This window comes from Gossypium arboreum, chromosome 4 (genome assembly GCF_025698485.1).
Source record: "Gossypium arboreum isolate Shixiya-1 chromosome 4, ASM2569848v2, whole genome shotgun sequence".
Classification (NCBI taxonomy): domain Eukaryota; kingdom Viridiplantae; phylum Streptophyta; class Magnoliopsida; order Malvales; family Malvaceae; genus Gossypium; species Gossypium arboreum.
In genome coordinates this window covers 106790826-106812378 of record NC_069073.1, presented here as the reverse complement: position 1 = coordinate 106812378, position 21553 = coordinate 106790826, and the positions used below count along the sequence as shown (strand labels likewise).

The following is a 21553-nucleotide window of genomic DNA, read 5'->3' as shown; positions in this document are numbered from 1 at the left end:
ATTTAAATAAATATTTTAATAAGATTAAAATTGTTATTTCTAGATATCACAAATCTTCAAAAATATTTAAATTGACGATTAAGATTACATTAGAAAATTGCTTTTTATATATTATAGAAAAATCTATTTAGATAACGACGGTTTCAAAGTTCAAATTCAACACGTGTCTTTGTCTAATTATGGTTAAAATTTATCATAAATCCTTGCACTACTCAGAAATTTGGATTTTAGTCATTTTACTTTTTAGATTTCAACTGTTAATCCTGCTAAATTTTTGTTTGTTAAATCTAAGTTAATCACAATGTCATTTTTTTAATTACATGTTTACCATGTGATTATTTTTTCTATTTCAAAATGTCGCACTTACAAATTTAATAGTGTTAACAATTGAACCTACAATTTGAAATTTAAAAAGTAAATGGACTAAATTCTTGAAAATAAAAGTATATAGGCTAAATTCAAAATTTTGAAAAAAAGTATAAGGGCTTATGCATATATTAACCTTTAATTATTTGTTCTCCTTTACTGTTTCCTTCTCTTTATTTTCATTTATTTTTTTCCTACTTCTATTGTATTTCCGTTTCCGTTTCTTTCGCTTGAGCTGTTTATTTTCAAACTTACATCTCTATATAAAAGCCTCCTGCTTTGTTGTATGCTGAACCAAGATTATTGTAACTCACAAGATTTGTTAAGAGAAAAAAAAGAAAGAAAGAAAAGAGAAGTCTAGTTTGGTAAGTGAAATGGAGGCAGGGAAAGGAACGGGGTCATCTCCTCCTTCCATAACTACTCAACTCTTTGGCTCTAGGGAACCACCACCATCTTCTAATGAGGTTTTAAGGGCTCTATTATCTCCTCAATCTAAGGTATTTTCTTTTATCATATTCAAAAGTTATATCTTTATGGGGTTTGAATTCTTTTTCATTTCTTTGGACTTCAATTCTTTTGTTAATGGAGTTTCTGGTCACATAAAGCTTCAAAGGTTGAATCCTTTCTTCTTTCAATTGGGTTATTTGATGCTGAATAAAAGATTTTTGTTCTTCTTTTTTTTTTTTACGAGTGGAAAATTTTTTTGATTTCTCTAAACGTTATTGATGCTTAAGGAAACAAAGACTTGACATTGTTTCTTAGTATTGATCTTGTTCTGTTGTGTTTTAACGTATTTTGTATAGTTCTTTGCCAGTGTTATCTCATATGTAAGTTCTCTTTTCAGCCCAATTTTCTGTTTCTGCTTTTCTTTTTTGTTTTGATCGTTGACGTTTTAGTTTTTGTTAATTACACCATGTTGGTGATGGTTTAGGTGTCAGGAGGAAGGTATTTTCGTCCTGGTATGGTGGCTTTACCACAGGATTCCCTGAATGTGCCCCAGAATGCAAAGCCTACAACCAATGGTTTGTACATCATTTTTAGCCTTTTCAGGATTTTATTAAATTCATTCGTATATTTATGCACAAGAACTTGCTCAAATTGTTGTCTTGTATTTGATTTAACACTATTTGGTAACTTAAGAGATAGTGGTAGAAATTAGATTATACTCTTTGCTCGTGTTTTGAATACACTTATTTTATGTCGTTCAATGACTTGATGCACTGACTAGTTCTTGAATCCTTGTTTTTGTGTTTGAAAACTCTCTAAATAATCAATCCAAACTTGTCAGGTAATCATTCTAAAGGGCATGCGGGTGAAGTTCGAAGTGCAGAAAATGGAAGAGTGGGTTCCATCTATCAGGAGCAAATAGAACCATGTCATCTAAGTTCATCGATCTACTATGGTGGCCAAGACATATACATTCGATCCCACAGTGACCAGGACTCTGGATTGGTGAGTACCTCAAAAGACCTCTGGAGTATTCCTTCTGCATTCAAATTTTGATTTAGGAATCTACTAACATGTTTTTCATGACTTTCTAGAACGATGACAGTGAAGAAGATGAATCTGGGTATGCATCAAGAGGAAATTGGTGGCAAGGTATGGTTGTCTAATGGGGTCTTTATATTATGAGAAGCATAGCATTTAACTTTTTTAACTCTTAAGGTTGATATCTTCTTTTTCTTTTTTCTTTTTTTTTATTCTTCTTTTTCTGTAGGATCTGTCTATTATTGAGAGTTCACTTGCCAATCGACGTGCATATCAAGGTTAGATATTCACTGGGTTTGAAATAGCCAATCAACATGCTTATATATGGTCTTCTTGTTGGTACTGCATTAAACCCATTTCTCTATTAATCATCACTTAATAGGTAAGACCTTTAAAACCTGAACCAATTCTTCGACAACCGGTAGTTAAGAGTGTTAACCCTGCTTGGTCTAACCACCATTACTACTAAACTGATATTTAACTGTATTGTTTTAACCTTGAAGTAAAGTAATTTGAAGGTGTATAAGCGAATTCTTAATGTGCTCCATGCGCAATTCTGTTTCTCTCTTCATTTTTTCGTTAGATACAAATGGTTGCTGAGTAACTCATTGTATTTTCATTGTTTTTCTGATACACTTGCATATTCTTCCTTAACAGATACATAAGGAAGATACAGATAGCAGTTCGATCTGTTTCTAGCTATATACATGGAACTGGATAACAGTAATCAGACATTGCGGACAGCACTATAGTTATTTGGCTTCTTTTCTTTCTTTTATTTCTGTTAAGCATATCTACTTAAGTGACTTCTTGATACACTATGATGAATTAGAACTTGTGCTTGAATGTCTGGTTTCTCGGCCATAATCAAATAAGATTTTAATTCTTGCATTAATCAGCTTCTTTTGAACCGATCATATGTACACCCCTAGAAAACCCCCAAGTTTTCTCCTTAAACAAGCCACGGAAAAAGAAACTGGAGACATTTTTTTCCTTTAAAACTGTCAAAAATTACATTCGTCTTTTGAGATACTTGAAAGCACCACTGTCCCACTTCATGACTCAGATTTTGCCTCTTAAGGATGCCACGCAGCATAAAAAGTTAAAAACAAACCTTCAATTGTGTGTGGCCCATCATCTCCCACAATTATCTTTCATTCTGTCGTTTCCTATTTACTTATGTGAACAGTTTAAGGTTCCCCAATCAAACGTTGCAGCCCACAGATTAAATCAGTCTTTATCTATCTATCAGTCGGTGGGGGCAAACCGCAAATGCCTTTTAACTGGTCGCTATAGATGATTGTAAGGGTTAGGACAAATATTCTGCAACCACACAACCTTTTGTGTGAAAGTTGATTAGGATTTTGATGTTACATTTATCAATGGTCGTCTTCATGATGGTTGAAACGTTGTTTTAGCTTTGTTAACAATTGTCAAACGAATCATACCTATAGAATCCAGGTTTGTCGATTTTTTATTGGCTTGCTAAACAAAGCTACAAAGAATAATGTAATAACATCATATAAAAAAAACTCTTCTATTGGGACAACTGGTTGAAATACATCCATCAACATTGGTTTCATTTAGGATACAAAACAAATCACAGGGTGACTACTGTTCATCATTCTCAAACATCTTCCTATTTCTACCAAATTTTATATAATAAAAAAAACTATAATTATAGAAAGAGGTGAAAGATTGTCGTCTTAAGGAAATGGTTCATGGCGTGCAACATCAGGGTTCATTCTCTGGGGCTGGCTCGGGCTTTGGTAGGCTCACAGCCTCGTTTAGACCCTCAAACGATACCCTCGATTCTCTAGCTATGCTTGAAGTTGAACCTGATTCAGTTACTTCATTTGGACTACTGTGTTCCTTATCTCTTAAATCAATACTAAGATAGTCTGTCAACAAGACCTTTTTCACACCCATCCCATGGTGTGGGATTTTGTTGCTTGAGAATAATGGTGAACTTTCTCCCTTAACGGGGCTAACTAGATGTGCTGGTGAAAAGTTTGGAGTTGTAAATGCAGTTCTATAAGGAGTGCTCGAGAAGGGCACCGAGTAAGGAATCGAAAGACTCTTCCGACCGATTACACCAACTCTGGTCGGCGAAGAGAATTGGTCTGAATGCTTGGTCAAATCATCAACATAAAGCAGATCATCGATACGCGCCACAATGTTAAATGCCAGGCTCTCTAAAACTCGAGAGTAGCTTTCCAAAATGGATTTCCCAATATCCTAAGTAGCACCACAACACTCAATTATTAGCATGGCTATTTAGAAAGCCTTCTTAAGAACAAATATGAAAGTGGAATTTGAGACACAAACCTTGTTGTACTGAATCTTGCTCATATCTAAAGTGGTCTGGGGAAGATCGGGGTACCGCTGCTTCAAGCAAAGCAGGAGGCTTTCGGCTCTATCTGCAAGTATTTCTCTCTTTTCAGCATCAACCATTAGATCCTTAACCATGTCCCATGACGACTTTGAACTAGAGCGGGATGTGTTGTTGACAGGTTTGGGATTGGTCTTTCTGCGCCACAGATATATTGAGGCCTCCACTCGGTTGGCAATCTCTATAGCTTGATGCTCGGAGGACAAATCAAGGCAATCAAGAAGACATTCGGGAGTAAACAGATCAGATGAAACATAGCGATAAATGAGATCTCCTAAGCTTGCTCGGCCATTCTGAAACAAATTCTAGCAGAAGTTAACAACCAGCACTTCCTAGAACACGTAACACGTACACAGTACATCTAATTACCATCCACTTTCTTTTACCTTTGGAAGAGACTCAAAATATGATTCAGGGACTTCCATATCAGCAAGAGTAATGTTGTTGATAGCTATGGCAGCTTTTAGGATCTGGTTCGCACAGTCACGTCTATGCCGCAATTGCTTCCTTGAATTTTCATCAAGGCCTCCTGCGGGCACTCGAGGCACTGGAAGCCACCATTTTTCCTCTTGACGCTGAAGGGCTTTCCGAAATGGGGTTGATCCAGCAGCCTCCTGAGCTAGAATCCCATGGTCAACATACCAGAACTCTGTATCAACAAAACTATCTAATATCTCCTGCAAAAACAATTCTACGTTAAAAATGAACTCTACAACAGAAACATGTTTCCGTATTGCAATAAAAGTCGATGGATCTTACAAGAAGCATGTTGTCCAATTTTCTTAAAGCTGGGAGATTAACATAAAGATCCGACCGGGGCCTGCACGTCATGACCTGAAATCACAGCAACGGCCATTGAAATTTAAACTATAAATCCACCATTAGATACAAATTGTTCATTAGATTTTAGAACTGCCCTAATGTCACATTTTAAATCAAAGCTTCACCTCAAGCTTGCTTCCATCTGGGAATGTCTGCCACGACGGTATCAACTCAACAATGTGATCACTAACAGAAAGAAACCATTCCATCTCTCTTCGCCACATTGCTTTCTTCTCAAGCGGTACTGGTTCTAGCCTCCATATTTGCCCAAACAAGGTGGCTGCGTGGTTAAGGCAAAGTGAATGAGAAACAAATGCCACATGGAGAAATCAAACAGATAAAAGAAACTATGTTTAAAGAAAAATAGTCAACATACCACAAAGATTGGTGATGGCATTTGAAATAGCCAAGGCAGTGCAAACACCATTTCCACACCCAGACATATCTTCACCAAGCAACAATTTTGCAAATCTTTCCTTCATCAACTCAATCTCTGCAACCCCATTACGAAATACATCAATAAAATAAATCAAACAAGGAAAATGAGAGACATTTTCTTATAGTAGTCATAATACCTGAAACCGTGGAACCTTGTTTCTCCAATTTCCTATCATCCATGGGGGTTTTCTTTCTATCTTCACTAAAACTACTACAGATGCTGCTGTCTTCTGTTTCCGCAATTTCCTGCCCATGCCAATCCAATGAAGGTGGTGAATATAAATCTTCCTCAGAACTACTGTGACTGTGTTCCTCCTCATGCACTGTTGTTTCTGATGTGAAAAGATCAGAACTTGAACTACTTTCACGACCCTTGTCTTCAAGTAACACAGCAAAGGTCCCCATTTGAACCCCATTTTCACCAAAGCTTTTAATCTTCTCTTCAAACCTTTCTTTCTTCTCAACCAAACCCTCCATGTCAGCTCTCTTTTCTTCAAGAACACCAGGTGAATCAGGAACAGCAGAGTTGTTAACTATTGTACCACTATAATCTAATCTCTCTAAGCAACACACATTTGGCTCTATAGCTCTGTAGCACAAGCTTTTAACAGATTTTGGAACCCAAAAGCTACTAGCTTTTAGCTTTGGTACAGGCAAACAAAGCTTGAACTGGTAATCTTCTTGTTGGGTTGAGCCTATGTGCTCTCGGTGGATGAAAGGTCCATCCATAAGGCTAAAACCATGCCTGCATTAAGGCAGAATGGAAGTAAAAAAAAAAAAAGACTCAGAAATAGAATATGGGTTTTTCCTTTTCTTAATGTATGAGAGAAAAAAGTGTGAAGCTTTGTGGTCTTATATTATGAAGTAAAGCTGGTAATAACTATTTGAAGAGAATCCCCAGTTTTCCTTTTTGTTATTTTTCCTAAGTTGTCATGTTCTTAAGCAGACAAGAAAAGGGCTTGACAATGTCTAGGCTTTGTTTGAAAATTAAAAGTAGGGTGGTGATGGGAGGATGTATCCATTCAAATCCATGACGTCTATCCTTTCAATTTATGTTGTTTTAAAGATCCTAATAAGATGCACACAATGCCTTTAGTTTCAAAATTTACGAGTTCTTGAAGTTGTTTTTGGTGTAAAGGAAAAGTTGTTCTTCACTTTTAATTATGCTGCTTAAGCGCTCCACATTGTCTGTGTCATGTTTTCTTATTTGGAATCTTCTTTTCCAAACCCAAATCAAACTTTTTATCATTTCTTCTTTACTTTGAATTGTAAATGAAATTCAACAGGATGATATACATATCAACCATCACCAACTTTTATTCTTTTATTTGAATTCAATGCCAATTTTGCTTTTATAAATCACATTTCAGTTTTACTCATAAATTTATTGCTATTAATTTTTAAATTACCTACTTTAAACATATTTTAATGGTTTAGTATGTCAGTTTTATTTACTTTTATTGAAGTCTAATTTTCCTTTAAAAGTTAAAACTAATTTGATCATAACTTTTTCTTTTTATTTTTTACATAATTTACATTTAAATTTTAATTTATTGTAATTAATTGAAAATTTTACGGAATAATTTTCGAGAATGAATAAATAATTGACAAGTACAGTAGATAAAATAAGTAATGAATCGAATTTCAAAGTGGGTATGTTTTATATTTAAGTAAATTATGTTAGATTGGGATTATTTTAAAAACAATGTAAAAGTAAATAATTAAATAGTTGTTAATTTTGAAGGCCCCAATGTGAAAGTGTTTAGATTATAATAAAATTATGGGAAGGGTAAAACATTTTTTTAATTTAATTTGGAAAACGAGTAATTAAGATGTGAAAGCAACATAGAAGTCAAAAGCATTATTCTTATAATTGAGAATGAAAAAGAAAAATGAAGATGTGGGTATTGTCATTTATTAATTAAGAATATTTGAGGATTTCTTTAAGTATCAAATAATTATAATTATATAAAATTAACATTTCCACTTCCTTTGGTTAATGTGGTTGTTCCTTTTGGAGAGGGTTAAATGCATTAGGATTCCAATTTTTTAAACTTTGTTAGTTTGTTTGTTATGTAGGGTTGGAAACCCCTTTATTTTTATGGTTGGAATATTTTTGGTTTTAGGAGTGTGTGATGCAGCATCCACATTTAAATGGTAGGTTTTGAAATTTGAATCCCAAGTACTCCCCTTCTTTTCTTATCCTTTTTCAGCTTTCAAGTTTGAACCAATGTATGTATTTAAGTTGCCCCAACTTAAAACTTTTTTTTAAAATCAAGGGATATTATATTTTTTTCCTTAAATTTTGCAACTACATTCTACTTTAGCATTTATAATTGTACTTTTTTAAAAAAAAATTTGCATGGTACCTCATATCTATTTTGGTTATTAAATATTATATGTAACACTCTAAAATTATACCATATTATCATCGTCTAAAAATTTATATAATTTTCTTAGAAAATTTTAGCGATAAATGTGGCACATTCTTAAAGTGTCACATTATTAAATTTTTAAATATTTTTTAATTTAAGAATCAAATCGAATCTAATTATTAAATTTAGATACTAAAATAAATAAAAAATATAGATAATAGAGGAAATTACAAAATTCAAGAGACAAAAATTATGTTAGATTGATTATTGAATAAAATTTTAGTCACGAGAAGGATGGAGTTTCAACGTAGGATTGATGCTCGTATAATTGATTGCATGAAAAACAATATAATTCCTTTTACATTAATAAATTGAAAGAATGTAATAATTCACAACCGATAATTATCCAAAATAATGGGTTTTTCTTTTTTAACAAATCACATCCTTGAAACAAATAAAAAACTTGGGTTGATGATTGACCTAAAAATAGTTAGGCTAACAAAAGTCCAATCTATGAGCCCATTTTCTCAGTAAAAGCCCCATGTATGATTGGCATCATAAAGGCCATTAAAGAACCTACAAAACAGCTCCAGGTTGTGGATATGGATTATGGAATCTGGTTTCAGCAAAGCTTATGCTTCGTTATCTGTGAAGTTTTTGAATGTAGGAGATCTGTATTGGTTTCTGAATGTTTCCTTTGTGTTTAATGTAGTGCATGCCTCCAGTGTGGAAAGCTGTTTTGGGCACCGGGACAAGGCCTTGGAAGAAGTGAGAAAGTGTCTGAAAATACTTGAGAGTGTATTTAAGGGAAAGAAATTCTTTGGGGGAGACACCACAGGACTACTTAATATTCAACAAGATTCAGGACTAGATTTTTTGACAGCAGATGAGTGCCCTGTGTTGATCAAATGCTGTGAAGAGTTTGTAGACTGCAACGTTGTTAAGCGACACCTGCCTCCTACACATAAACTAATCGCCTTTCTAAAGAATTGGCTATCTGGCAATGGATGGACCGATTAATCCTATTTCCTCATGATTTTGTGCGTAGTAGCTCAAAGGCAACTTGTGTCTTTGCATCTAATGTTGTGCTATTTCCAGATAATGCACCATCTTTACCTCATGGAATCGTGTTTTTCTTATTGGATTTCTCTCCGGAATTGGTTTACTTTGACTTGGTTAATTTAGTATTACAAAACTGAGCTTTCTCCCATGCTCATTGCTTCGTCTCCTTTCTGACTGTCCATTATATATATGTTAATAATTAACTTAAACATCTTAACCATTTCCGTCTCCCTTAGACCGTCACTGATTAAGTAAAGATGATGAAAGCCAACCTATCTTCTTCCCCAAGAAAACTAGGAACTCCTCCCTCTATTAATAGCTTCAAACCATAGTATTCCCTCCAAGAGTTGAAAAAAAAAAATGGGTGAAGAAGTGAAGGTTTTTGGAACATGGGCAAGCCCTTTTAGCCGGAGGGTAGAGCTAGCTTTGCGATTGAAAGGTGTTCCGTACGAATATATAGAAGAGGATATATATATAAAAATAAGAGCTCTTTGCTTTTGAAATACAATCCAGTTTATAAGAAAGTTCCTGTTCTTCTCCATAATGGAAAACCAATAGCAGAATCACTGGTTATACTTGAATACATAGAGGAAACATGGAAAAACAATCCAATTTTGCCAGAAGATCCTTATGGGAAAGCTATGGCTCGATTCTGGGCTAAGTTCATTGATGACAAGGTATAAACTTCTTTTTCCGATCCATCTTTTTCAAGTCTATATGGCCTAAAAAGCAATTGTTACAAGTAAAAGTTCAAATAAACATGTTTGGTTGGGTTTATTAATTTATTGTTTTTATTTTTTTAATGTAAACTTATGTTATAATATGATACTTTTATTATATTTTTATTAAAAATCAATATTTGATATTGTTAGCACATTAATTTGTCATACAAAATCAATGTTTACAGATAACTTAATATAGAAATATGATATAATCCTCAAAAACAATATATCATATCATATTATTTAAAATATGATTTTTTTAAAATAATTATATCATAATTTTTTCTGAAATAATCATGTTTAGAGGCGAATCTCCATTGGAGCTAAAGGGGCTTTGGCAGCTCAGATTTAAGCACTGTTTTTTATTCAAAAACGAATTGATGAAAGTGTAGTGTCGGTGTTAAGTTTGTGTGTGTTGGCCTGCGATACGGAAAGCAGAGTGGAGCCCAGAGAGTGAGCGAGAAAAGGCGATGGAAGAAGCTTGCGAATGCCTAAAAGCTCTTGAAAGTGCGCTCAATGGAAACAAATTCTATGGGGGCCATACAATTGGACTCGTTGACATTGCTGCCAACTTTATTGGCTTCTGGCTAAAGTACAGAATGAAACTGCTATGAATCATGATTTGTCTTCGTCGACTTCATCTCATATTTCACCATCCCACAGTTCTTGAAGGCTCTTGTAAGGACTACAAGTTTCATGTATAGCAAATTCCCCTCGGAGAAGCCGTTGCTGCATATAAATTAAAAAAGACTTTATTCAAGATTTTATTCAATGGCAGGCAATTGAAATTCTTTACTATTATGCATACATGAATGCATGCATGCATGTGATGAGCCATGTTTTACCTGGTGGATGCTTGAGAATTTCGAAAAGAGCTCAGGAGGTATGGACCAATCAAACAAGCTTAAATTCTCCTTAATCCTAGATTCGTTCACACTTTTTGGAAGTACACTGTGACCGCTCTGAATACCCCAGCGTAGAGCAACTTGTGCTGGAGATTTGTTAAGTTTCTCTGCAATTTCAACCAAAATTGGTTCCTTCAACACTTCTCCTTTAATCCAAGACCCTGGAGATCCTAGTGGGGAATATGCCTGCAAGAATATTCACATCTTATCATTCAAAATTTAAAGGGTTTGTGTCCATTTTTATGATTAAAAACTAAACCAATTACATAATCATACCGATAGATGAACTCCGATGGACTTGCACAAATAGTGTAGCCCAGGCTGCTGCCAAACAGGGTGGCATTCCACCTGATTTACAGCAGGTGGAACTTTAGCATACTTGAGCAGATCCTGCAGTTTCTTAGTTGAGAAGTTGCTGACACCGATGGCCCGAGCCTTACCAGACACATGCAAGTCCTCCATTGCTTTCCATGTCTCTGGAAGACACAAGGGAGCCATGATTTCGGGATCCCATCCTCTCATACCAGGCTTTGTACGAAATGGCCAATGTATCTGTTACAACATACAGAGGACAAATTTGCATTAGCATTGTGTACAAATTCATTTTCGAAATGGGAATGATTTTTCATTGATGATTTCGGGCAAAATGAGCTCCACTTAAGAGCATAAAGACATACAAGATAGAGATCAATATAGTCAAGTTGGAGGTCTTCCAAAGTTCGGGCCAATGCCTTGGGGACGTCTTCAGGCGCATGGTCACAACACCTGTTTATGTTCCAAAAACAGAAAAAAAGGGACTCAAGTCACGTATCAGCCAGGCCATTAACATTATTTTTAACCAATCAGAGCTTAATAACACAGTTTTAAACCTGAATATGGATTTCAAAGCTAATCTCTTTCTCATTATCATACAAACCATGCATTTAAAGCTAAAAGGGAGACTAAAATAGATACCAGAGTTTAGATGTGATGAAGAGTTCACTGCGCTTCACCTGCCCTGAGGAAAACAGTCCCTTCAATGCAAGCCCAATCTACATAGCATGAACCATAGATAAAAGAAGCAATCACCTTAATCAATTTAGAAAATTTCAGAAAAGAAGGGGGAGGGGGATTTTACCTCCTCTTCATTATCATAAACATGAGCACAATCAATGTGCCTATAACCAGCCTGCGAAACAATGGCATTATCAGAATACTCGATAGTTTTAAGAGTAAGTCCCCTCACAGTATAGACTTGCAAAATAAGATTCATATCGAACCGAACTATATATGGGCAAAGTTAAATTTTCTGCTGCTGCAAAATGCCTCCCAGATCTATTATGGTGGGAAAGTTATAAGCAACTTTCTGGGCTGAATAAAAGTTGAAAAAAAATGGGATCGCTTATGGGATGAAAAGAAAATTTATAGATTTGGGTTCCAATCCAATACAAGGAAGAGCAGGAAGAGAAACAAAATCAATGGGAATAAAATAAAATATGAAAACCTTGACTGCAGCAACGACAGCTTCACCAACCACACCAGGAGGAGCTTTCCATGTCCCTAAACCAATACATGGCATCTTAGCTCCTGTGTTCAGTTCAAAATAGAAAGGTCCATGTCCACTTTTCATCTCCATTTTACTCTATAAGAAAAATAAAAAACTGAACGAGCAAACACCCACAGCTTTTAACTTCTAATACTATATTGAAATTGAAAAAGGAACAACTTCAATGATATATATGGTGGTTTTTTTCTGTTGGAAAGAGAAAAAGATAGGAACCAAATGAGAAAATCACGATATTTCAGCAACTAATCCGGCAACTGTTGGTCAATTTCAACACAGGTTATTGAAGGTCAACAGAATTCCACATGTAACAGGTTTGTACACATCGATATCAAAAGTATCTCAATCATTTATATTAGAATCGTACGGCTGACAAAGTTGGATCTTTCTAAGAACTCTACAAACAACAAAACACCCCAACGAAAGAGTTTTGTGACTCACCTTTTTCTTAATATAAATGTTGAGTGGAAGTTGATTCCTTCTGGAGACTATTTGGAGCTAACGGACTGGGTTGGTATGGTCCTTGGATCAAGTCAGGGTGTTGTTTCATGACAGCATGCATACTGAAAGTGACAAGTTAACCGAACAAGAATAACTAGTTGGGTCGGCCGGTGTGTGATGTACGGTCACCACTAAGGGATGCAAGCATCCAGACATGGTAGGTTTGCCCTTGCCCCATAAATGGCAACTTTTATCATGTTCCCCTTAATACACGGGTATGAACGATGCTCACATACCTTTGATTGGTGGTCACATAACTTAATGTAATGAAGCATTCCTACTCTTTTGACATTTGAGTTCTTATTAGAGTTAAGAGACAAAACTAACTAAATTTTAATTTGAACTGAGAATTCAAAAACTTCTTTCAAAAGAATCAACCTCCCCTCAACAATAAACTACCATATTTTTGTCAAACAGGTGTGAGAAATAGGTGAGGTCAAATGGGTGGATCATAATTGCAGTGGCTGATTTTTTATGTAATTGGTTGCTTTTGAATTGCTGTACATTGAGATGGATTATCCTCGTGATATCCATAATCTTATAATTTCCAAATCTTATTAATTTTGAGGTAATGGCCTTTGGGCCCGTTTCTTTGTTAAAAAAAGAATTTGAATTGTAGCAAGACTTGACAAATGTAATTATTCAGATGTTGTTTTATAGTTATGATTGTATTGTTTGTAATGTAAAAAAACATCTGAATTGTAAATCTGAAATTAGTATATTATTATATAAATGTAACGTTATTATTTACGTGAATGAGTTTTGTCAAAAGGAACTATCAGGCTGAGACTGCGGATGTCTAAGGATTTCAATTTGCCATGTTGGGAACTTGGTGAAAGGCTAACCAAAATGTAATTGTTTTCTGTTTTACTGCTATTGCAGTTGCTGACCTTATGATAGGGTTTCCCTTTTTCTTCTTTGGGTAATAAAATTTTCAATCACTTTTGAGTGTTAATTCCAATTTCCAAAGATAGAGAGTAGTGCAGGGTGGATGAACTGACACTTCGAAATCTTCCTTCTAAACCATCTCTCTTTTTCTTTTTTTTTTTAAATGCAGTTTAGAGGATAGGCATACAAGTCACTTCGGAACTGGTTTGGAATAAGTACCATTATGAGATATTCATGGACCTAACTTAAGTGGATATATATGCATCCTTGAAGAAATGGCCAGGGTCCTACCAACCCTTCAAATTTCAAGGTTCATCCATGGCCAATTAAACCAAATTTCACAAAACTAAACAATGCCAAGATAAATTTTGAAACTATTATTATAGTTGTCGAGCACAAAATACCCGAGCGATGCATCCATCGGCCATCCTAGTTACTGATATTGATAGAACCAAAACAATAGGAAGAAATGAGAAAAAAAAAAAAAAAAAAGGTACTAAAAACATCCCCCTTTTCACTCTTTTTCCCCCTCACCACAAACAGATTCGTTTTTCCTCTTTTACATATCTTCTTCTGCTCCACTGCTCCTGTATTATTCAGTCACTCAAATCTCACCATCCCAAAGTTCTTCAACAGTCCTGTATGGACCAAAAGTCTCATGCGCAAATGAATTTCCCCTGAGCAATCGTGCCTGTATAATTCAAAACGAGAATACATTCAGGACCATAAGATAGTGGAGCAAGAGAGTTATCGGAATTCATCAAGCCACTTGTAATTCCTTACTACAGAATAATAGCATTTTTGCTGAGAAAGGTTATAGCAACTTGCCTGTTCAATTTCAGAAAACTTGGCAAATAAGTCCTCGGGAATAGACCAATCAAAGACATTAAAGTTCTCCTTGATCCTCTCTTCATGTGTGCTCTTTGGAAGCACACTATGACCCATTTGCAGGCCCCAGCGCAGTGCAACTTGTGCAGGAGTTTTGCCTAATTTCTGTGCAACCATATTTAGAATTGGGTGCTTAAGAACATCACTCTTGAGCCATGTTGTGCCCGGAGAACCCAGGGGTGAATAACCCTGAAATAAAGATATGCCACTTCGTTATTTTTCACTAACACAAGACTCAAGAATCCAACACAAAGTGGAACAAGAATTACATGCTCACCGATAAGTGAACTCCCTTGGATTTGCAAAATTCACGTAGCTTAGCCTGCTGCCATGAAGGATGACACTCAACCTGGTTGACAGCAGGAGGAACACGTGCCACAGCAAGCAGAACCCCCAATTTCTTTGAAGAGAAATTACTAACACCAAGAGCCCGAGCTTTACCAGAGTCATAGAGTGCTTCCATTGCTCGCCACGTGCTAGGTATGTCCGGCTGAATAAAGTTTTCAGGCTTGAACCCAGCTGATCCTTTCTTCATCCGAACGGGCCAATGGATCTTACAAACAAACAAACATCCTCATATTAGCCACAAATGAGAATTACCTTCAACAATACAGGATACCACAAAATCGCTAACATAAAAAACTCAACATCTTCCAAATGTTATTCTTAAAACTTGATGTCAGGCAATAGTTTCTACTTAACATAAAATATTCAATGACACTGTTTAGAAGCTTCATTTAATCGGCATATTCACCAGTATTAAATAACACAGACAAAGGTCAGATAAAGTAGCAGTTATCAAGCAATACATACAAGGTATAAATCAACATAGTCAAGCTGAAGATCCCGCAAAGTTCGCTCTAATGCAGCCGGCACGTCTTCAGGTGAATGATCAGTACACCTGTGCATAACATAGTTTTAGAAAGCAATCTTCGATAAAAAGAAAATCCATGGATAAAAAGAATATACAAGAATGAAAAACGAACCAGAGTTTGGAGGTGATAAACAGCTCCTCACGTTTAACCACACCATCTTCAAACAGCTTCTTAAAAACCACACCAATCTAAAACATATACAGACATGCACATACCGATCTGATCATTATCATTAACTTACTACTCAATTAAAAAAACTAAAATTTAACTTTATTTATTCGGCATCCAAATATCGGCTTTTGCTCTTCTTTTTTTCGCTTTTCTTAACAAAAAAAAGTGAGTAAAAAATTTAAAACATAAAGTAAAATATGGGTTCTAAAAATATGTCCAATCCAAACAGAGCATAGTTTACCTCCTTTTCATTTCCGTACACTTGAGCGCAGTCGATATGGCGGTATCCGATCTGAATAGAACGACCAAACAGACATCTAATTATTATTTTATTTTTGAAACATCAAAATAAATACGACCAGCGAACTGCATTTCCAATGAAGACAGAAATATTCGAGAACTGCGACGATCAACAATAGTGCCAACTATATATACCTTTACGGCGGCGGAAACGGCGGCGCCAACGAGGCCAGGTTCAGACTGCCAAGTCCCCAAGCCGACGGAGGGAATCTTGGCTCCGGTGTTCAACTCGAAGAACTTGATTGCATTCGCCATCTGGATGGAACAAAGAGAAAGCGCTTGGTTTGGACGCAAAATGCGAAAAGCTAAAATACGAAGAGCACCTTGCAGTCGGCCACGCTTTTTATAATGCTAAAATGAAAAAACAGAGAGAATTTCCTTCCCTAAATTTGTTATTAAGGAGCGGGGATCATGTGAGAAGTTTCTTCAGTATTCCGCCACGTGTGCTTTGCTGTGATGATGGACTGGGACACTGGTTCGGCTTTGCTGTGGAAAATGAAAGTGGGCCCAACCCCCAATGGTGAAAAGTCGGCCTGCATTGCGGGACCGTCCACTTCGGTAGGATTTTGGATTTCATTTTGGTCGGACATACCAAATTGTTGACCAGGTGGGCCTATCATATTTTACTCATTTAATTTTAATTTTCTTATGAAAATTATTATTGATTTTAATCTTTATTAAAAAAAATTATTTGAATATCACTTTTTTTCCGGAAAAATTATTTTTTTAAATTAACCGGGCTGAATTTTACAATAAAAGAAATCAAAGTACAAACTAACTCATTGAAGATGAACCTACGAGAGTGAAGTAACAAACAGAATTAAAAACAAGAACCAAACAAATAAATAAACTGAAATTGAAAAAGTAAAAAAACTAAAATCCAGTCTAGACTTAGCTGGCGTCCACTCCGCAAAAGTAAACTCTAGAAGCTTGTGTTGGTGCCAAATTCCTAAAAGGCAAATGTTCCCAAAAAAATTGATCTTTTGCATTTCTTTACCGTTCCTTCTACCCAAACGTTCCCCTTTCTGCTATCAAACTGGTTCTCTTGGTCTAAGGAGAAAAGATGCCCTTCTGATGTCGTTCATCATTTCTATGTCCAGGTAACCTTATTAAGATAAAAACCCTATGGGAAAAAAATTCCTAGTGAAGGAAAAAGAGTACATATATCTGTAATACGCATAATATGTTGCCTCGTTAAAAACCTTATCAGGAAAATTCAATGGGACAAAACCTCGATTAAAGGAAAAGAGTACCGCACGTATTTACTCCCCCTCATGAAAACATCACATACTTTCTCATATTCTACATATTCAATCTTGAATACTAGTTTTTCAAATGACTATTTGAATGTATTTGCTAAACATTTATATCACTATTCTTTTGAAAGTCATGAGTGAGAGAAAATTTGGGGGAAATATATTTTGATCTTTTCAGGAGTTTCAACAATAATCATAGCAAACTTTAATCACGATTCTTCTATAAAAACACAAATAGGTATTTTAAATCAGTTTATAATCCCCCTTCATATAAATGAATAATTTCCTGAGAAATTCAATATGTTTTTAGCATCCTAAATCCTTCAAGGATTTTAATATAAACTTTACTATATAATAGTTCATAAAAGGTTGTAACAACAACCATTAGACGCAAGTTAAATCTTTTATAAATTGTTAAAATAATATATCTATTTACCACATATATTCAAATTATTCCAATTCATATAAATGAATAATTTCCTGAGAAATTCAATATGCTTTTAGCATCTTAAATCCTTTAAGGATTTTAATATAAACTTTACTATATATGTAACGCCCCTTACCCGTGTTCCACATCGAAACAGGGTACGAGGTATTACCAGCTCATAATATATATCATTAAACGAAACTGAAATAGAAATATGTCATCCAAATAGATAATGTATCATTATAACATATGTCTTGAACAATATTAGCCAACTTCAATGGCTTATACAAAATAATTTTGTTAAATAATGTAACCAATATTTTAAACCTAGGCAATTATGACACGTAACAAAATAATGAAGCCTACTATACATGCCATAATTCAAAAGAAATGTTTAGTTCAAATACCCAAAAGTATTGATAGTGTGGCGGATCTTCAACGATCCTTAACTCCCGAGCAATGCTTGGACGACACTATAAGACAAAAGAGAAAAATAAAGTAAGCTTATATAGCTTAGTAAGTAAGTATATAAATAATAATTAAAGAATCTAATATGTTTACACATTAACTCAAGTGTATCTACTTTTAATTTCAATATTTACTCCACTTTGATTGAGTTGTCTCTCCTGCGTCATGTTCACTAAATAAATCATAACTCGAGTTACAAAACTCGAAATTCAAATCCATAAAATTTTCCTAAAACTAGACTCATATAACTTCTTAATAATTTTTTTCTAGAATTTTTGGTCCATCCAATTAGTACAGTTTATTAGTTAAAGTTTCCCCTGTTATACAGCTCGACTGATCTGACCTCTGTTCACAACGAGTTGAATTTCTCCTAGTACACAATTCAAATAGCCATGAAACATGTTTCATTTAAAACTAGACTCAATAAATAATCTAGACATATAAACTATATTTCTTATTTATTTTTGTACAATTTTTAATGATTTATCAAATTCAGAACAGGGGATCACATAGTCAATCTGAACAAGTCACACACAAATATAAATATCTCAAAATATAGAGTTCCTTTGCTTTCTCTATTTCGTTTATATTAAAATAGACTCATTGAGCTTTAATTTCATATCTCATTCAGCCTCTAATTAAATTTATACTATTTTTCGTGATTTTTCAAAGTCACATCACTGCTATTGTCCAAAACAGTATTATTGCAAATTCACTCTTTCACTCTTTCTTTGTATTAACCTCACTTAGCATACATATCACAATTCATTTTCATCACATTTCATACATCACAAGTATAAGTCCATGATTACAATGCCACCGTAAAATTATCCCGTTGAACAATTGGGATCAATCCTCGATACTTGATGGTTTCAGCACACTGCCCCACTATCATATTTCATATAATTCGGCTCTCTTGTACACATGGTGAACACTTAGTACCACCCATGTGACCTAGCCAATTTATCTCGTAGCTCTCTTATCTACATGGTGTCCTTCACTTGGAATTACACATGCGACCTAGCTACATCTATCTCTCTCGTAGCTCTCTTGTCTACATGAGATACATCCCGTATCACACATGTGACCTAGCTACTACATAGTATCTCGTAGCTCTCTTGTACACATGATGTGCACTCAGCACCATACATGTGACCTAGCTACACTCCATCAATATTATTCAATCTTTCCGAATGTTCAACCGGGATTTCTCTCTCTATTACTTATTTCCATTCCTCCAATAGTCGATTTATGTTTCAAAATTAGCTAAAATACATATAATAGGCTGAAATATAAAAATGTAAATGAAGTTAATGTATTATTTACATACAAACTTACCTTGGTGCAAAATATATAAATTTTTCAATTTAGTCCAAAACCTTTTCCTTCCCCCGTTCGAGATCGATTCCACGCCTTTCTTGATCTATAACAACACATTTAGCTCATTTAACACTCATACTATTTATTTCAATCCAAAAATCATATTATGGAAGAATTACATTTTTGCCCCCTAACTTTTACAAAATTACAATTTTGCCCCTAGGCTCAGGAATTTAATTTCAGCCCTTATTATTATGTTTTATGACATGCTGATCATTTTTCCCTTCTATGACAACATCAAATTCTCACTCTAACACATAGTTATGAACAATAGGTATTTTTACCGATTATGTCGTTTTACTCGTTTTCGCTAAAAATCGCTTAGAAAAGATCGTTCTTCTAACTTCAAACATTCATATTCTACCATTAAACATCAAAATACATGCATATCATTCATGGGTAAAATTTTAAACATAAACCCTAGCTCGAAATAATGGTAGAAATAGGTAGACCGAGATACGAGGATTTCAAAAATGTAAAGAACATTAAAAACGGGGCTTGAATGCACTTACTATTGAGCTTGAAAGCTTGGGAAAAACCCTAGCTATGGAGAACATGTAAGTTTCGGCCAAGCTTGAATGAAGATGAACACATTTTTGTGTTATTTTTCCCATTTTATTTCATTTAATATACAAATGACCAAAATGCCCTTACTACTAAACTTTCTTAAAATTCCATCCATGTCCTAATTTTTGTCCATATAAAGGTCTAATTGCCATTTAAGTACCTTTACTTAAAACCCCCATTTCAATCAAGTACTTTATGAACTAGAACACACATTTTTTTACCTATTTCAATTTAGTCCTAAATATCAAATTAAACACCCAATCGATAAAATTTCGCAACGAAATTTTAACACAATTATGAAATCATAATATAAACACTAAAACTTAATCAAAATAATTTCTTTCAACCTCGGATTCGTGGTTTCAAAACCACTATTCCATTTTGGCCCTAAATCGGGCTGTTACAATATAATGGTTCATAAAAGGTTGTAACAACAACCATTAGACGCAAGTTAAATCTTTTATAAATTGTCAAAATAATATATCCAAAGGTTATTGCATCCACCACAAAAAAAAATATTATCTCTTCTCATAATCAATGCCAGGACTTAGCGAAAAATTTCATATTTTTATTCCGTTTTTGCAAAACTACTTCCTTTGTACCTTCACTGGCTTTATTGTAACACCCCTAACCTTTATTTGTCGCTGAAATAGGGTTACAGAGCATTACCGAGATTTACAGATCAAACAATTTCATATCATTACATATTCATATCATAAACTAGTAATAATCAATCATATCGTCCCTTATATGAGCCCTCGAGGCCCATAATACGCATTAGAATCAAGTCGGGACTAATCCAGAAACTCAAAAAAAATTTCGCAAAATATCAAGATTTTTCCATGGTGCAGAGGGAACACGCCCATGTGACCAGGCCGTATGGCTCACACAGTCAAGAGACACGCTCGTGTCTCATGCCGTGTGGGCATTCAAAATAAAGGTACATGACTGTGTCCTAACCCGTGTTCAAATTAGGGTGCTCTCTGACTTGGGTCACACGGCCAAGCCACACGTCCATGTGCTAGGCTGTGTGAGCATACTGACTTGTAATTAAATAAGTTCAGTGGTCACATGACCAAGTCACACGCCCCTATGCTAGGCCGTGTGAAAATTTTTTGGGTATTCTGTTTTTCAATTTTAAAGATGTAGGAGACACATGGCCAAACCACACGCCCATGCATGAGGCCGTGTGTCACACACGACTGAGACACACGCCTGTATCTTTGCCCGTGTGGACGAAAATTGGCCATTTCCAAGGCCACATTTCTCACCCAAATTTATCTTCCACCTACATGAAAACTTTAACACATTCACAAGCCAATACAAGACATTTAAATAAATCCAAAACAAAGTTTTAAGCAAGTCATATTATCACATATATATTAGCATTCAAATTTACCATGATGATCAAAACACATATTTGCTTACTTATACCAAATACACTATATCAACTCATTTATCAACATGCCTATATACTATCCATCATTCAATCACACCAAACATTTATCAAGATATGTCCAACACAAGCCATTCCAATGGCTAGTCACAACCAAACACATACATACCATTATTGGCCAAATTTAGCCTATACATGCCATTATAACCCAAAATTTAGTTTGTTATCTATATCGAATTGAGCTGATGAATAGTGTGAGGTATCTCTACTAAGCTTCCAACCCAACGAGCTTCTGAAGTACTATAAAATAGAGGAAATAAAAC

At 34.9% G+C, this 21553-nt stretch overlaps 5 protein-coding genes and 1 pseudogene across 5 annotated transcripts; 3 read left to right on the top strand and 3 right to left on the bottom strand.

Moving 5' to 3' along the window:
* Positions 1–529: 529 nt before the first annotated feature.
* On the top strand, positions 530–2749 carry LOC108459386 (uncharacterized). The gene is made up of 6 exons (XM_017758746.2): positions 530–863; positions 1298–1388; positions 1655–1818; positions 1908–1965; positions 2084–2132; positions 2512–2749. Exons 1-5 carry the CDS (start codon positions 741–743, stop codon positions 2098–2100), a joined length of 453 nt encoding a protein of 150 aa, XP_017614235.1. The 5' UTR covers positions 530–740; the 3' UTR covers positions 2101–2132; positions 2512–2749.
* Positions 2750–3377: 628 nt separating this feature from the next.
* LOC108458116 (rop guanine nucleotide exchange factor 7-like) lies at positions 3378–6763 on the bottom strand. The gene is made up of 7 exons (XM_017757385.2): positions 5644–6763; positions 5445–5561; positions 5194–5348; positions 5006–5080; positions 4633–4923; positions 4183–4539; positions 3378–4092 (listed from the first exon to the last, which is right to left on the bottom strand). Exons 1-7 carry the CDS (start codon positions 6233–6235, stop codon positions 3589–3591), a joined length of 2091 nt encoding a protein of 696 aa, XP_017612874.1. The 5' UTR covers positions 6236–6763; the 3' UTR covers positions 3378–3588.
* A 1727-nt stretch (positions 6764–8490) lies between these two features.
* Positions 8491–8901, top strand: LOC108458934 (glutathione transferase GST 23-like). Its single transcript, XM_017758323.1, has one exon. It carries the CDS (start codon positions 8491–8493, stop codon positions 8899–8901), a length of 411 nt encoding a protein of 136 aa, XP_017613812.1.
* A 263-nt stretch (positions 8902–9164) lies between these two features.
* On the top strand, positions 9165–10165 carry LOC108460558 (glutathione S-transferase U8-like; annotated as a pseudogene).
* Positions 10144–13049, bottom strand: LOC108460557 (NADPH-dependent aldo-keto reductase, chloroplastic-like). Its single transcript, XM_017760084.2, has 7 exons — positions 12054–13049; positions 11688–11738; positions 11525–11601; positions 11248–11335; positions 10847–11122; positions 10511–10756; positions 10144–10394 (listed from the first exon to the last, which is right to left on the bottom strand). The coding sequence occupies exons 1-7, from the start codon at positions 12183–12185 to the stop codon at positions 10308–10310; spliced, it is 957 nt and encodes a 318-aa protein (XP_017615573.1). The 5' UTR covers positions 12186–13049; the 3' UTR covers positions 10144–10307.
* A 789-nt stretch (positions 13050–13838) lies between these two features.
* On the bottom strand, positions 13839–16202 carry LOC108460560 (NADPH-dependent aldo-keto reductase, chloroplastic-like). The gene is made up of 7 exons (XM_053027022.1): positions 15872–16202; positions 15678–15728; positions 15377–15453; positions 15204–15291; positions 14668–14943; positions 14331–14579; positions 13839–14193 (listed from the first exon to the last, which is right to left on the bottom strand). Exons 1-7 carry the CDS (start codon positions 15989–15991, stop codon positions 14107–14109), a joined length of 948 nt encoding a protein of 315 aa, XP_052882982.1. The 5' UTR covers positions 15992–16202; the 3' UTR covers positions 13839–14106.
* Between the last annotated feature and the right edge of the window lie 5351 nt (positions 16203–21553).

What these genes read in the sequence shown, in the direction of transcription:
- LOC108459386 (XM_017758746.2), top strand. Translation starts at nt 741, where the DNA reads ATGGAGGCAGGGAAAGGAACGGGGTCATCTCCTCCTTCCATAACTACT. An exon ending in TATTATCTCCTCAATCTAAG is followed by an intron (nt 864 to 1,297) that starts GTATTTTCTTTT and finishes GTGATGGTTTAG; the next exon opens with GTGTCAGGAGGAAGGTATTT. An exon ending in TGCAAAGCCTACAACCAATG is followed by an intron (nt 1,389 to 1,654) that starts GTTTGTACATCA and finishes CAAACTTGTCAG; the next exon opens with GTAATCATTCTAAAGGGCAT.
- LOC108458116 (XM_017757385.2), bottom strand. Translation starts at nt 6,235, where the DNA reads ATGGATGGACCTTTCATCCACCGAGAGCACATAGGCTCAACCCAACAA. An exon ending in ACAAGGTTCCACGGTTTCAG is followed by an intron (nt 5,562 to 5,643) that starts GTATTATGACTA and finishes ATGGGGTTGCAG; the next exon opens with AGATTGAGTTGATGAAGGAA. An exon ending in ATTTTGAGTCTCTTCCAAAG is followed by an intron (nt 4,540 to 4,632) that starts GTAAAAGAAAGT and finishes AATTTGTTTCAG; the next exon opens with AATGGCCGAGCAAGCTTAGG.
- LOC108458934 (XM_017758323.1), top strand. Translation starts at nt 8,491, where the DNA reads ATGGAATCTGGTTTCAGCAAAGCTTATGCTTCGTTATCTGTGAAGTTT.
- LOC108460557 (XM_017760084.2), bottom strand. Translation starts at nt 12,185, where the DNA reads ATGGAGATGAAAAGTGGACATGGACCTTTCTATTTTGAACTGAACACA. An exon ending in ACTATATTGATCTCTATCTT is followed by an intron (nt 11,123 to 11,247) that starts GTATGTCTTTAT and finishes ATGTTGTAACAG; the next exon opens with ATACATTGGCCATTTCGTAC. An exon ending in CCATCGGAGTTCATCTATCG is followed by an intron (nt 10,757 to 10,846) that starts GTATGATTATGT and finishes ATATTCTTGCAG; the next exon opens with GCATATTCCCCACTAGGATC.
- LOC108460560 (XM_053027022.1), bottom strand. Translation starts at nt 15,991, where the DNA reads ATGGCGAATGCAATCAAGTTCTTCGAGTTGAACACCGGAGCCAAGATT. An exon ending in CCGTTTCCGCCGCCGTAAAG is followed by an intron (nt 15,729 to 15,871) that starts GTATATATAGTT and finishes CGTTCTATTCAG; the next exon opens with ATCGGATACCGCCATATCGA. An exon ending in CCAAGGGAGTTCACTTATCG is followed by an intron (nt 14,580 to 14,667) that starts GTGAGCATGTAA and finishes TCTTTATTTCAG; the next exon opens with GGTTATTCACCCCTGGGTTC.